The sequence below is a fragment of the Homalodisca vitripennis genome, chromosome 5 (genome assembly GCF_021130785.1).
Source record: "Homalodisca vitripennis isolate AUS2020 chromosome 5, UT_GWSS_2.1, whole genome shotgun sequence".
Taxonomy (NCBI): domain Eukaryota; kingdom Metazoa; phylum Arthropoda; class Insecta; order Hemiptera; family Cicadellidae; genus Homalodisca; species Homalodisca vitripennis.
The window spans coordinates 57,046,652-57,061,256 of NC_060211.1; the positions used below are offsets into that span (position 1 = coordinate 57,046,652).

The 14,605-nt window shown below is 32.6% G+C and overlaps 1 protein-coding gene across 1 annotated transcript in view; it reads left to right on the forward strand.

The window, feature by feature from the left end:
* The window catches only part of LOC124362241 (macoilin), a 35,540-nt gene that overhangs the window by 1,776 nt on the left and 19,159 nt on the right, over nt 1-14,605 (forward strand). The window contains exons 2-6 of the mRNA XM_046816580.1: nt 6,532-6,673; nt 7,324-7,450; nt 8,217-8,346; nt 9,787-9,853; nt 11,998-12,115. Coding sequence (XP_046672536.1) covers nt 6,532-6,673; nt 7,324-7,450; nt 8,217-8,346; nt 9,787-9,853; nt 11,998-12,115 — 584 coding nt within the window. The remainder of the gene's footprint in view (nt 1-6,531; nt 6,674-7,323; nt 7,451-8,216; nt 8,347-9,786; nt 9,854-11,997; nt 12,116-14,605) is intronic.

Consider the following 14,605-nt stretch of genomic DNA (forward strand, 5'->3'; position numbering starts at 1 on the left):
GAAATTCCATTAGTTTTCCAATCAACTATTCGTTTGAACAATTTGTAGACTTACTTTAACTAGACTGTTATTTTAATATTTTAAGGTGTTTTTTTCCCCATGTGTGAAAGAGACGATTGTCCTCACACTTAGTCCTAAAAGGACCTTTGCGCTTCCCTTACTTATATTTGAATTCTCAGAATCTGGAACTTTTACAGAAGCCGATCAGATTTGAGGGCTCCTGTTCTCTGATGTCCTTGGGGCTGTGGATATATGCCCCTAGGGATCTTTTCCAAATTTTAGATATGGCAGGACAGTTTAGCCATATATGCTCCGCTGATTCCTCCGTTTTTCTGCAGAATCTGCATTCATCAGTCTGTCTAAGGCAGACTAACTTCATGAGGTATTTTCTAAGGGAAAGATGCCCCTTTAGCATAAGGAGGGATAAACATTTTTGATTGTCTTAATCGTGAGGCCCCTACTCCAATTAAAGTATCTTGTCCTCTTTTCCTAATCTTTTACAAGAGCTTTGCTATAGGAAAAAGCTATCCTGCAACTCGGCTCTGGCCCGACCATAAAGTACTCCACTCCCTTTTTGGTGAAGGTATCTTGCTTTTTCATTACTATGAATGCCCTCATGGCCAGAGTGTTGCTATAGTTTTCTTAGGAAGTTGTACCAGAGCATTATTGTATTCCCGGACTGCTTTCAAATCAAACGAACAGGTATCAAGTGCCTTCAGTGCAGCCTGGCTGTCAGAAAGTATTAAGTATTTTGCTCCTTTTTGCCTCATTTGTATGAGTCTTCTGGTGCATGATTCTATTGCCATGACTTCCACTTGGAAGACCGTAGCGTGTTTTCCCAGGGACACTGTTAGGTTAACTCCTGGTCCGTATATTCCAAATCCGCCCTAGAGTCAAGGCAAGAACCATCTGTGTAAAACTTCTGGACCCCTTTTTAAGGTAGGCTTCCTTTTTAATCCATTTGTCCCTATCTTCAATAGAAACTGTATACAGTTTTTCGAAGTAGTATTTCTTAACCATTGCTTCTGACACAGTTAGCATTTCAGCCTCTGGAAATCTGAGTTATTTTCATGTGACCGGAGGAGGAGGTAGTCTTTATTACCCTAGAAGCTTAATTGCGCTTAGAGCGTCTGCCCTCATCATCTCTTGCTCCAGAGGAGTGTATCCCAGGATCGCTTCAAGTGCCAGGATTGGACAGGAGCTTATTACTTCTGTGATGCTTACACAAACTAGCCTATGAAGACTCTATAGCCTCTTGGCAGCTGTTTTTGTCCTACTTCTGCCACTACAGTAATGCAGCACATGTGACCATTGGTTTTATAATGGTTTCATGTATCCAATAAAATCATTTTGGGTTTCAAACCCCATTTAAATCCAAAGATTCTTGCAGGCTCCAAGGGCCTTTGTCGCTTTAGATATTGTGTTCTCAATAAGTGTGTTCCAAGTCAGCCTCTCATCCACGACTACGCCCAGATACTTGACTACTTTTGATTGTTTTATCCTGATTCCTTCCTAGACAGGTTGTACAAGCTGGAAGTTTCTTTTCCTGGTAGAGGTTATCATGTTTGTTTTTGATGGGTTAATCCGAAGACCTTCCCCGTGGCACCAGTTGCTTATGAAATTTAATTCTTCTGGAATAAGGCGTTCCAGAATTCCTTTGTTATTCCTTTTGACCATAAGCACTAGGTCGTCAGCATAGCATAGTAGACTTACTCCCCTCATCTCTACTTAGTTAGAAGGTAGAAAAGGAACCACCATTGCCCACTGGAGGGTAGACAGAACCCTTCCCTAGGGGCAGCCTTTTCGGGCCGTGATGGTGACTGATTCGTCCCCGATCTTTGCTTTTACTTGTCTGCTTTTTAGGAGGGCTACTATCCACTTGACATTATCTGGGGGGACTCCAAACCGTTCCAGAGCTGCCTCCATGGATTGATATGCTACTCTGTCAAAAGTTTCTGCAATATCCATTTAACTAATGCATAAATCGTACCCGTTAAATTAATTATTAGATATAGTCTACCATGGTAATTGAAATTTTTGTATTATAAAAATATCATAAACTGGACCCAAATGGCTTATTAATTGGTCACAACTTGAAACGAAACAGAATGCAAATAAATTAGTAAGAATTCTTTGCTCACATCCTTGTAACAAACAATAGGAAGCAGTTCCAGTTCACTTCCCAACTTGAGTTTGTAAGTGGAACCTTTGGAAGAGTCTTTGTGCTAGCTTAATAGATTGAAAAATTAGCTTGTAGTGCCTTTAAATTGTATATTTCATCATAAACATTAACATTATTTACCTAAATGCACAGCGTCAATTTCTGCATTTTGGTAAAAAATTTCTGACATTGGAAGTTGGTAGGTCCTAATTATAGAGGAAGGTAAACCTCAGGTTTGTCAGATGATACACAATTTATTTACATTTATTTTATGTGTTTTGATCAGATGTCTGCAAATAAACTTAAGGTGGATAACCAAAGTATACAAGCATTGTGGTTTGGTAATTAATGAGTATAGTTAGTTGCACAATCTAAGCATCAATGAGCAGAACTAGCCTAGTTTTACCGAACAAAGTTTTTGCCAGACAATCCTCATATGGAGGCGAGGTCTATTCTCATTTAAAGTCAGCAGATCATATTATGGGTTTTTTGTGTAATGTTTGACTAGAAGTTTGTATTTTCTGTGTCTTAAGTTTGTATGTCTGTTGTGCCTATACGAACATGAAAGATTCTTGGCAGTTAGGAGAACATGTATGTTTGCTGCCTGCCATGCATCATTAGTAATTCGTCTCAAATCAATAAATGTTGCACTATAGAAACTTAGATTTTAATGTCTCAATGCGAATGAATTATTATATTAATATAAGATTATTTGTCAATAATAATGATTTATAATTTATATTCAGTATAGAGTTTTTGAAGGAAAATATGTAAGAAAATATAAGTTAACTATAAGAAGAAATATTAACTCTCTGTATATTTATATATATATTTTATTTTATCATGATTGAATATAGTTTGATTTCTTGAAATGTTGGTGTTACAATTAATGCTTATATTTTTTAAGGTAAATATAATATACTGTGGAAGCCCGTGTTATAATCTACTAAAATTTCTATTATATAAAAGTAGAAGGTAGAGAATATGATTTGTAATTTTTAAAATATATCCATTCCCTGAACCTCTGAAAAATTCTTTGAAATAGCGTAGTATTTTTATTCATAAGACTTTTTTCCAAATTGGCAAAGTTATGAGTAGAATTCAGATGAAAATTCCTTTGGTTTATTTTTTTTATTCTTTGTTTGTACCAAATCGACCCTGTGTACCGGTAAAATTGTGGTCTTTTACCGAAAGTTCGTGCACCGCAGATCCTACACTGCAGTCAATTGAAAAATATTCAGGAAAATCACGTAGCTAACGGTATGAACTATATTCACTGATGATATTCTCTATATTTGTCTACCCTAACAAATTTACTATTTTTTCTGTGGTAAATAAATACAAATTTTCCAATATTTATTTTTATTGCTAGGCCTTTCGGAATCAATGATTCTATCATTAGGCACTTCACAAATGCTGCAAATAGATTTAATTGATTAACTCTCATGTGTGTGTTACATGAGCCAATGGTTAACCTTTTGACTGATATACAAGGATATATCATTTTGAGTGAATATGCCAAAAGGTTATACACAATGATGTATTGTTGCTGGCCGAAAATTGATATGCAATGATGAATTTACTGCAGCGTTTTTTTTTTTTTTCCCAAATAAATCTCACTTTATGTCAATTGATAAAGAAATATATCTGCATCAAAATAAAAATAACAGATCATTCTGTTATATACTACGTTTTGTCATCAAACTTAAACAAAATCACAATTTGGAAGGCTGTTCCATCTGAGCTTGGTCCATCTGCTCAACTCTTATTGTATAATTGTTATTGTGTCACTATCAGTTCGTTTGAGGTTATTAGTGGACACATCTTATAACCTCAACATCTTACATCACTGGTTATGTTTTTATCAAAAATGAGTAAAAAGAGGCCAAATTCTCTTGTGAGTGAGGACACTTTGATTGGTATTTGCTGGTGCTCAATTTTTAATTTAGTGACAGTGGTTCAGAAAATACATTAAACAGAGACAGTAGTGAATCTGAATCCAGTGAAGAAATTTTCGAAGATGACTCAGATGCAGACCCTACTTTTGACCCAGAGCAACCTAGTAAATCTGCATTTCAACCAAGAAGTAAAGGACCACTGATGTTAACTAGGCTTAGTATATCTCAAGGTATATTAACATCAGAGTCAGACAAAGATGAGTCTCCATCTAGGCCTAGGCCTAGTGTCATTGAGCAACGAGTTAGTAGGCCTAGGGATTGGCAAAATGATGTCCAGCAAAATGATCCTGCCGATGACAGTAGTTGGAACGAGGTGTAGGAAGGCAATGATTCACCTTACAATCATCAGTTCACGTTTGCTGAATGGAGTGGGCCAATGCATTCTCCTCCACAAAATGTTAAACCAATAGAGTACTTCAAGTTGTTCTTTACAACAACTATACTGACTGTTTTTGTAAATGGAACAAATTGATATGCAAGATTCTATATTGCTAAAAATCTAGAGACTGTATCCTTTTAGCTGAGTCAGGAAGTGGTTAGATGTAACCTTGCTGGAAATGAAAGTATTTTTGTCAATCGTTTTGAACATGGGAATAATAACCAAGCCAAGTATAACCAGCTACTGGGCCTCTCACTTCACAAATGCTACCTCCTTTTTGTCAATATTATAACATGCAGTCCTTACCAAATAATTATAACATTTTTCATTATTGTAGATGTCAGCAAACTTGTTCCACATGGAAATGTCGGCTATCACCTTTGTGGTAGATTTCAATCCATTATTGATATGCAAGTAGGTTGTTCAAACTTTACTACTTCCCAACACAGGCTCTGTATGTTGATGAATAGTTTGGCACAAAGAATCGAGTTGGATTGACTCAGTACCTTCCACAAAAGAAACACCATAAATGAGGAATTAAACTTTGGGTCCTTTGTGACTCATTAACACGTTATTGTGTAGCTTTCTATCGGTACAGAGTAGCACAAAGAATTCAGGAAAATGAAAGAGTTGTATAGACTGGTATAGGGAGCACAGTTGTCATGCAAATGTTGTGCATGGCAAATCGCTTGAACAAGGAACACCATTTGTATCTTGACAACTTTTTCATCTCTATATCTCTTGCTAGGACTCTATATAATCATAATAATTTCATTACAGGCACTCTAAGAAAGGATAAAAAAGGTATTCTTAACCATTTATTGGGAAAATGTGCGATGAGTCAGAAAACCTATGTGATGAAAGAAAGGGCCTCTCCTAATAATGGCTCATAGAGAGATAAAATCTAATTAGTCTCAGTTTTTTATTTTCTTTACTGACTGTCAAGCTGCTTCAGAGACTTACTCAATCATAAGAACTGGACACATATTAATAAGGACCAAAACAAAAATTGCTCAGTACCTTAAAGGTATGGGTATTGACTCAACTGAACAGATGTTGTATGTGTACATGGACAAACTCAGGACCATGAAGCATTCCATAAAAATTCATTTGAAATATTTGTTGATGCATGGTGCTAAATGCGTATGTATGACTAAAATAGATGGCTGTTTGGTCTCATCTCCAGTTATAATTTGATAAGATGAAAGTGTTAACCATCTTTGTCGTGAGAATTCAGAAATATCAATAATGCTACTTTTTTGTAGTTTTTTTTTCAGTTAATATTTTCAAGATCTTCCTGGTTCAAATTTGTAATATCCCAACTTATTACACAAAAAAAACTTTGTGGTAAAGAACACAGATAGGAGGCCTATTGAGAATTGGCAGTTTTCTTTATTTTTCTCATCAACTTTTAAATCATGAACTTTTGAACATTTGAATCAGTTTGTGTTTTTTTCCAACGGAAAGCTTTATTAATATCTGATAACATTTTCAGAACTCGCATGATTCTTATTATATACTTACTGGAAAATAATGAGAAACAATACAAATCTCATACTTTCACAGCTCTATGTTAGCTAAATGGAGTAATGCCTAAATTCCAAAATTACCGTGCCAAGCCTACTACTGTAGCTACAGAATCATACTTTGTGGACAGACCTTGTAATTTATATGCAGTTCAAAATTTATAATCTCATAGTACAATTGTCTCACAAAGCTCACCCATGTTAACATTAAACTGTTATGAATTATTCAGTACAATATTTTTAGATTATGATCTTAGCGAAATGTTTTTTAATTACCACAATTACAAAACATTGAGAATACAATAAGATAAATGTAATGCTACTTTCTATTACAAAGTTCATTTTTACAGCAATTATATCAATTCAAACTTGGGCACAGAAGTGTAGTTGAGTGTATGCTATCAAGATGGAGAAGTGTACTCAGTATTATTCACAAAAGTTTAACATTCTTGTACTTATGTGTATTATTTAACAATATTTAACTATCTCAATTATTCGTTGTTTCAGTACATTGCTGTATTTGAAGTTTTTCATATTATGGGCTGTTGTTTTGCTGGCTGATTTCATCCTCGAATTTCGCTTTGAATTTCTATGGCCATTTTGGTTACTTCTTAGAAGTGTTTACGACTCGTTCAAGTATCAAGGCCTGGTAAGTGTGAAACACTGTGACTCATTTTCTATACGGTTGTTCAATTGTTTCAATTTGTAATTTACACATTATATCACACTTTTTAACATCCTGTTGCTGGTAGGTGGTTTCCAGGACCGAGCATTTTCACATACCTTAGTGCCCAACTCTCTAAATAGTTTCTCTACCCAACTAGCCAGCATTAAAATATTTTGTTGATGATACATTTTGACATTTGTATGTTTTAGTTGATCAAACTGAAGTGGAAAATTTGTTCATATATTTTCAAAGCCCTAACTATGTTTCAATTACTAAATTATTTATAATTCTCTAGACACCAGGCAGTGACTTTACAATGCAATAAATTGTGATCTGCACAACACAAGGTGGTTGTTTGGGGCTCAGAGATGAAATTATTTTATTGTTATTATTGTACATCTTTGAAATATATCTTGAAGCTTGTGAGGTTTGCCTATACTAACTTACTAACCCATATAATAGTTCTATATAAATATTCCACAAAAAATGTCTGCAATATTAACTTACAATGAAGAACAACTTCAATGTAATATCTTTAAATTTTGAATGCTGAAGCACTTTTATTATCCAGTTCTTTGATGTAAAAGCTTGTATAAATGCTTTATTTTTATGAAATACTTTTTCATTCTCAGGCATTCTCAGTGTTTTTTGTCTGCATTGCGGTCACTTCTGACATGATCTGCTTCTTCTTCATACCAGTTCAGTGGCTGTTCTTCGCAGCAAGCACTTATGTGTGGGTGCAGTATGTGTGGCACACGGGTGAGTACGTGTACAGATGTCTGAAAAATCTGTTAAATGGGTGGGATCAAGCACTCACAATGAAGAGTGAATATTGTATTTTTTCTTAAAATGTGATAGAAAATGAAGAAGTATTCTATTTTTATGTGGCTGTAGAATTTTCTTTTAAAGTTTTATCTTACTGTCATGTGTTTTGTGGTTATTATTAAAAAAACTTAAATGTCCAAAACAGCCCTGATTTATTTATTTAATATTACTTCTTATATACATATTGTATTTAATGCAATACTTTTTTTATCAGATCTTACAAATAAAGGTTTTTGGACAAAACCGTCAAAATCACATTACATTCTGGAGGCTTACAACATTAGTTCTGAAATAAAAAAAAAGCAAAAGTATACTTTGACAGTTCTCATTACCAACTGTCACGTTACACTGTAAAAACACTTTGTCAGTTATAGTAGACTTATTATGCGCACTGATATTTTGAAGGTGTATACTTACAATTTGGTAGTATCAGTCAGTTGATACTTATATTTTTTAGATATAAGTTTTTTTCAAGTGACATTTTCTCATAAAGTTAATTATATTTGTAATATATTAGGACATCATAGCTAATTCCCACCATGATTTTATCCATCCCCAGGAGTTGACAGTTTGTAACTAGGTACTAAAAGTGCTAGTCTGACATCCATTATTTAACCTCAACTTTTACTATCAGATGTTATTTGTAGTTACTTTTTCATTTCACAACGAATATAATATTTTAATCACATTTGAAATGTAGAGAAGGGAGTCTGTGTTCCGACTGTGGTGTTGTGGCTACTGTTCGTGTACATGGAAGCAGCAGTTCGATTGAGAGATCTGCGACATCTTCCGTTTCACTTGGATCTTTGTAGACCTTTCGCTGCTCACTGGTAATCAATATAGTCTAAGATCCAATGCATTCATAAAAACAGCTAATAACATCGCTAATTTTATTATTTATTTTCTATGAAGCAAAGCTCATGCATGTCATGTTAGCAACATTTTATGAATAATTCAATTTTTATTTTAAACTAGTCATTAAACTGTTTAAAATCATTATGTACTTCAGTCAAAGTCAAAATATCTTTATTTATATTATGCACATGGCTACAATAAATAGTGTCAACAACTAAGTTACTTTTCTAATTAAAGTAAAAGTAAAATAAAGATGTCTTATTTTACCAGGTGAAGTAAAGTAGTCTAGCTTTCATAACATAGTCATTGTATACAATTCCTGAAATGAGTAAAATGGGTGTTTAATTAAATATTCTTTGAACTTTAGTTTAAACTTCTTAATTTCTTCAACACATGTTTTTTTTTTTTTGAACTGATTTAAAAAATTGTATTACAGCATAAGAAATTGTTGTGTGTGAATACTCTAAATTATGGTTAGGTAATACTAATTCCTTCTTATTCCTTAATCCCTAGTTACAATAATAATTGTGTAGTTTATTAAATAATCCTAATTATTTGAGTAAAAATATGTTTAAATTATACAATTTCTGTTGTTTAGAGCTTTAAAAATAGAAATTGTATTTAATAATACTAAATTTTTATGTCAAATTTTGTTTTTTCTTATTATTTACAGTCATCATATTTTAGATCTGACTGACATGAAGTTGAACCCAATACAATATTGAATATTTTTTTAATAAATTATTTTCACCATTATTGTTAAGACGAATAAAATATATGAACATTAAAAAATTACTATATAACCCCTGGTATACCCTAAATGGTAAAACAGAAAAAAATTAGGAGTCTTCTTCAGACACATAATATTATTATTTAGAGATCTGGATGCTAATGTCGTGCTTTTCATACAGTTACATATTATCAGTTAACTCTCATATGCCATAAGTGAACTAACTGCATGATAATTTGAGAATTTTTTGGACATACAGTAGACTGTAGTCCGACCATATCAGGACCAAACTCTCGGGCAGACTACAAAATAGCCGTACGAACCGTAGGTATTGTTTAAATGTAAAATACTTCCCTACAATTGCATACCTTTTGGAACATTAACTATTGAGGTGGTTTATACAATTTAATTACTCAACAAATGTTGCTGTCCAATTGTTGAATCATTTTGTCATTCTAATCATATTAATAAATAAGCTGTATAGACGCCAGGAATAAACCTTCTTAACCAGAAACTAAGGAGACAAGTTGATTCCTGTGGGTTTCTGACATCAATCGTCCTGCAAGCACATGTCTTATCTCCATCTCATATCAGTTGGCAGAGAGGGAATGTACTGTACAATATTGTTATTTAGTGTTTCTAAGATTTATAGTATTCTTATTGAAACAATATGTTTTCCTTCCAGTATTGGTTACCCAGTGGTCACTCTTGGTTTCGGTTTCAAGAGCTATGTGGGCTACAGAATGAGACAGGTAAGTATCTTAAGGGAACCCGTCAAGAAAATGTCATAACAATTCTATATATATATATATATATATATATATATATATAATTCATATATATATATATATATATATATATATATAGCATTAGTATTCTATGTTCTTTTCTTTGAACAATTTGATACTAAACCCTTGATATTTACATAATTTTTATGTTTTATTTATTTTAACATGAAAGTATCATGAAAACTAGCACTCACTTTTCAAGAGTTAATCCTATTTATATTGTAGTATGTATGACAACCTATGTACGTATTTATTTCGTTGTTTTTGTAATTACATAAATAATTTAAAATCCTTAACCTAAGTCAGTTTTAAAAGCAACCAGGTGGCTTATTTAGATCTTTCTGACCCAGCCCTTCTCAAAAGATGTATTCATGATATAACACTGAAACATTTAATAAATCCTTCAAGTTAGGGTGAAGAATTTCCAAAAATTCTTTGTAGGTCTGTACACAATAGAAAAATGGCACTATCGTTACTGTTATTTAAAACAGTAAAGTTGTATTAGGGAAAGTGAAAGTTTTGGAAAAGTTGTTTGATAATTGTGGTAAAAACTTTGTCGTGGGCCTCAAACTTCAAAATTGCAGAAAAATTCATGAAGCTGAAAAGGCATTGGAACACACTGAAACAAGGGCTGCACTAGCAAGAATAAATATAAAAAGAAGACTAATGGAAAATAAGGATTCAGCTGCTCCAGGCTATGGTTATGGTGCTCATTGATGGACTGTACAGACTTATCTGTAAGTTTTTGTTATTTTTTTCAAAGATGTTTTCTGACAATTGGATAATAATAAGAATTTTTTTTCTTGAAGCCTTATTAGGAAAAAATTAAATAAGTTATTATAGGAAACCTCTTTGCTTTTTAGCATTTAAACATAAATTTTATTACTTTATGTAAGATACTAAGTTTAACTTGAAAGGTATATTTAATTATATCAGTATTTTTTAAGAAAAATTTACAAACTAACTGGTTATTTTATCATGAGTAAGATAAGGAAGACTGGGTTCCTTAATAGATTTTAAGTGTTTAATTTTAATAATTAATACAGGTTCATTCTTTTAAACTAAATGTTATGAAGTCTTTTATTCTATTAATAGTATCAGCTTTAATCTTACTTTAATGAATCTTGTTCATAATCATCTCTGTCATTTGTGTCTTATGTTATTTTTTATGATTTTGGATAGGAGTACTTTGTTTGCTCCTTGTATCTCGTCCATACAAAATAGTGTTAACAGTTTGGATTCAATTTATATATTATATATATATATATGACTAAATCTACGAGAACATATTTAATATAAAGGCCGTTTCTCTATAGTCCCGTAATTAACATAATTGCTGCAACGACCATGCACGCCGATTCCCAGAATTCCTTCTGAACACACATGACAGTTGCAGCTCTTTAGCTAACTTATAAGCAGCACTGTGTGCGTATTTAACATTTTTAAGAATATTGAATTGCCTGTTCCCTGTGAAATTTGGTCAGTGATATGTATTTTTACTGCAAAAAAACATGCAAAATTAATTTGTCAGCTTGCCTGCGTCTTGTTTTGAATTGCTCAGTGGAGCTTGATTATGGTTGCGCAGTAGACTTCTGCATTAATTGTTGCTCTTTGTGGTATGAATTTCACCAGCAAAAGATCGTGGCAACAGTGACTGTTTGGCCTTGGCCTTGACCTTGACAGGAGAGGATGTGTGTTGCCATTCTATCAGTGAGAATTTTTCAGAAATTCAATGGAAGAGTGGTTAATGTAAACTATCTGTCATCAGGGGGATTCAATAATCTTAAGCATGTTAAATATGCATACAGTGATGCTTATAGGTTAGCTAAAGAGCTGCAATTGATACTTGTGTTAGTAAGGAATGTGCCAGGAGACAGCATGCATGCTTGTTGTAACAGTTATGTGAAGTACGGGTCTATAGAGAGAAAAGTTCGTTGTACAAATATATTAAAAAAATAACTTTTTTATTGTTTCTTGTCATTGAAAATCATATTGGTGAATACAATGAGAGAACATAGATTATTCAGACAAATTAGAATGTTTCGATCATTCAGATAAATAAACTTCCCTATAAAATGCTTGATTATGTGTTGTTTTTATGATTTCAGCGGAAGCAGAGAGACGTAGCCAAAGAAAACGAGTTTTACATGCAACTTTTGCAGCAAGCTCTGCCAATAGAACAGCAACACACGTTGTGCCACAACACAAGTCCTGAAAAAAGTAAAGGTAATATAATCATTTGAAATCGACCACATAAGTTTAAATCGAGCATAAATAGCAAATTTAAAATTTGAATGCCCAAAACTCATGATATGATTATAAATAACAAAATCTGTTTACATGATCTCATGGTCTTTATGATTTTTGTAAGGTGTCAGACAAGGAATGCTGCATCACCAAGTAGCTGGTAGGACATGGGGCTAGATAGGGAGGTGGCGTGAGAGGTTGCAGACAACATACAGGCTTCTGTTACTAGTTTATCCTACAAGGTTATCAAATAATAACAGTGGTTTAATTTCCGTAACAGTACAGATGGTAATAGTGAGCACACAAATGAACACGTTATTATAAATGTAGAAAATACAAACTGAAAGCAAAATATTATTTACACAACTACTATAAATTGTTAATTAGATTTAGTTAAGGTATTTCATATATAAATGACAACAATAACACGTTTTATATTAATAATCTGTATACTATTGTCAGCTGTTATCTGTGAATATTCATTAACATAAGTGTAGAAGATGAACTGAAAGCATAATATTATTTACAAAATTACTATGTTTTATGTATCTATCTATTTTCAGGGTGTCTAGTGACCTGAACAATCGGGAATAGTCAGGGAATTTTATGATAGACCAGGAAAATTGCCCGATTATTCTTGCAGGGTGTCTACCGGTCATGGAAGTCCTGAAAAAGTTACGGATTTTAATAAAGGAACTCGCAAAAAAAAAACGGATTATAACTTTATCGCAGAAATTTTCTGTTTAAAATATATGTTTTATGTTATTGTGATAATAACTAGTGAAGTTTCAAAGCCAAATCTCAAATCTACAAAATCTTCAAGAAAGATTCAGGTTTGAAAATTGATGGAGGACGGGATTCGACACTAGAATTTGGGTAAACTCCCCATCTCATTTATCGGCTGATCATCAGTATACAAATGACCCCATTACAAAATCATTTTTGTTGTATTTTGTGTTTGAAATGCCATAAATAGATCTTATTAAATCTTATTAGTGAATAGTATGAGTTTTTAAAATAGTATTTTACTAGGAGTTATTATTAAACACGCTCGTTGATCACCATGAGTCTGCTGCGTATCTTCCCAGATGACAGTTGATCGGCATTACGTAAATTATTAATTGTGAAAATATGATTTTGTTGCACTTTGTGTATGAATTTATGTATTTGTGTAGGTACATATCTCAACAAATTATAGTTCAGAAAACCATATTTTGCTTGTAGATCTTGTATTTATGTACATATATTGCTGTAAGTCTGCTGCATATGTTCACAGACGACAGCTGTGAGCTGAGCAATAGGTAACTCGGCAGTAAGTGAGTTACCTATTGCTAAAACATGTTTATTGTTGTATTTTGTATGTGAAAATCTGTAGTTAGATATCCTAATTTACAAATTATCTTACTTTTGTAAATATTTCACTTGCAGTAAACTGTAATATGATACACATCGCTGTGAGTATGCTGCGTATATTCATGGCAGTATACCGATCACTAAAACATGTCACACTTTCTATATAAAAAAGCGTAGACAGATTACAAATTGGAGTTTTTGTCATTAATATTTTTCTTTTACTTTGTATTTTTCTTCATTTTGCCAAGTAAAATTAATTGTCTTGATTTTTTTACAAATACCAAAATTCTATATATATTAAAATTGCTTGGGTTACTGAATACTTTACACAGTAAGGTCATGTTGTTGTAAAATGTGTCTTCAATCTATACATATATTTCCCAGTTCAATAAGTGAAATATGCCCTAAAGTATTGCTTTGTAAAGATGTTGCTTTTTTACATTATTTTTGTAATGGTTGTCAAAACAGGTCACTAAAAGTCCCCAAAAGTCACTCCTCAGCAGTACACGCCCTCTTGTAATCGTTAAACTTTTATATTTTTTTTTCGAATATTGAGAAGATGTAAGAAAAGTTTTGTAGACCTTCTGGAACTTTCTGGGGCCGGGTTGTAAATTTCAAACACAATTTCCTGCACATACGGCCTATCATTATTTTAATTTTGAGTGATCTACTTGTAACTTTGTCCAACTAAATATTAGTTTTTTACTTACTTTTAAACTTACTATTGTATCAGTATTTATGACCCCATATTTTGACACTCACACTACTTATAAATAAAACTAACTTTTAAAAAAATCATTAATTTGATCAGTAATAGGATATGGAAAAGTTAGAGAATTTCTTCAAGCCACTTCGCTAGACATCCTGTATTTTTTAAATACACAAAGTTTTTTAAAAACTGGTTTTATATTTTTGATTTGCTTACTTCTGATAAATTGTCATCCATGAGATGCAGCAGAATCGCAGCGATGCACAAGTGGAAATATTGAAAATAATTAAATTAATATTGGAAAATGTGTTGTCATTCACTAGTGGTATTAAATTATGAATTTTGTCCAATAATTAGTAATACAGTGAATTTCAGGATATCCATTATTTGTCCAATAATTAGTAACA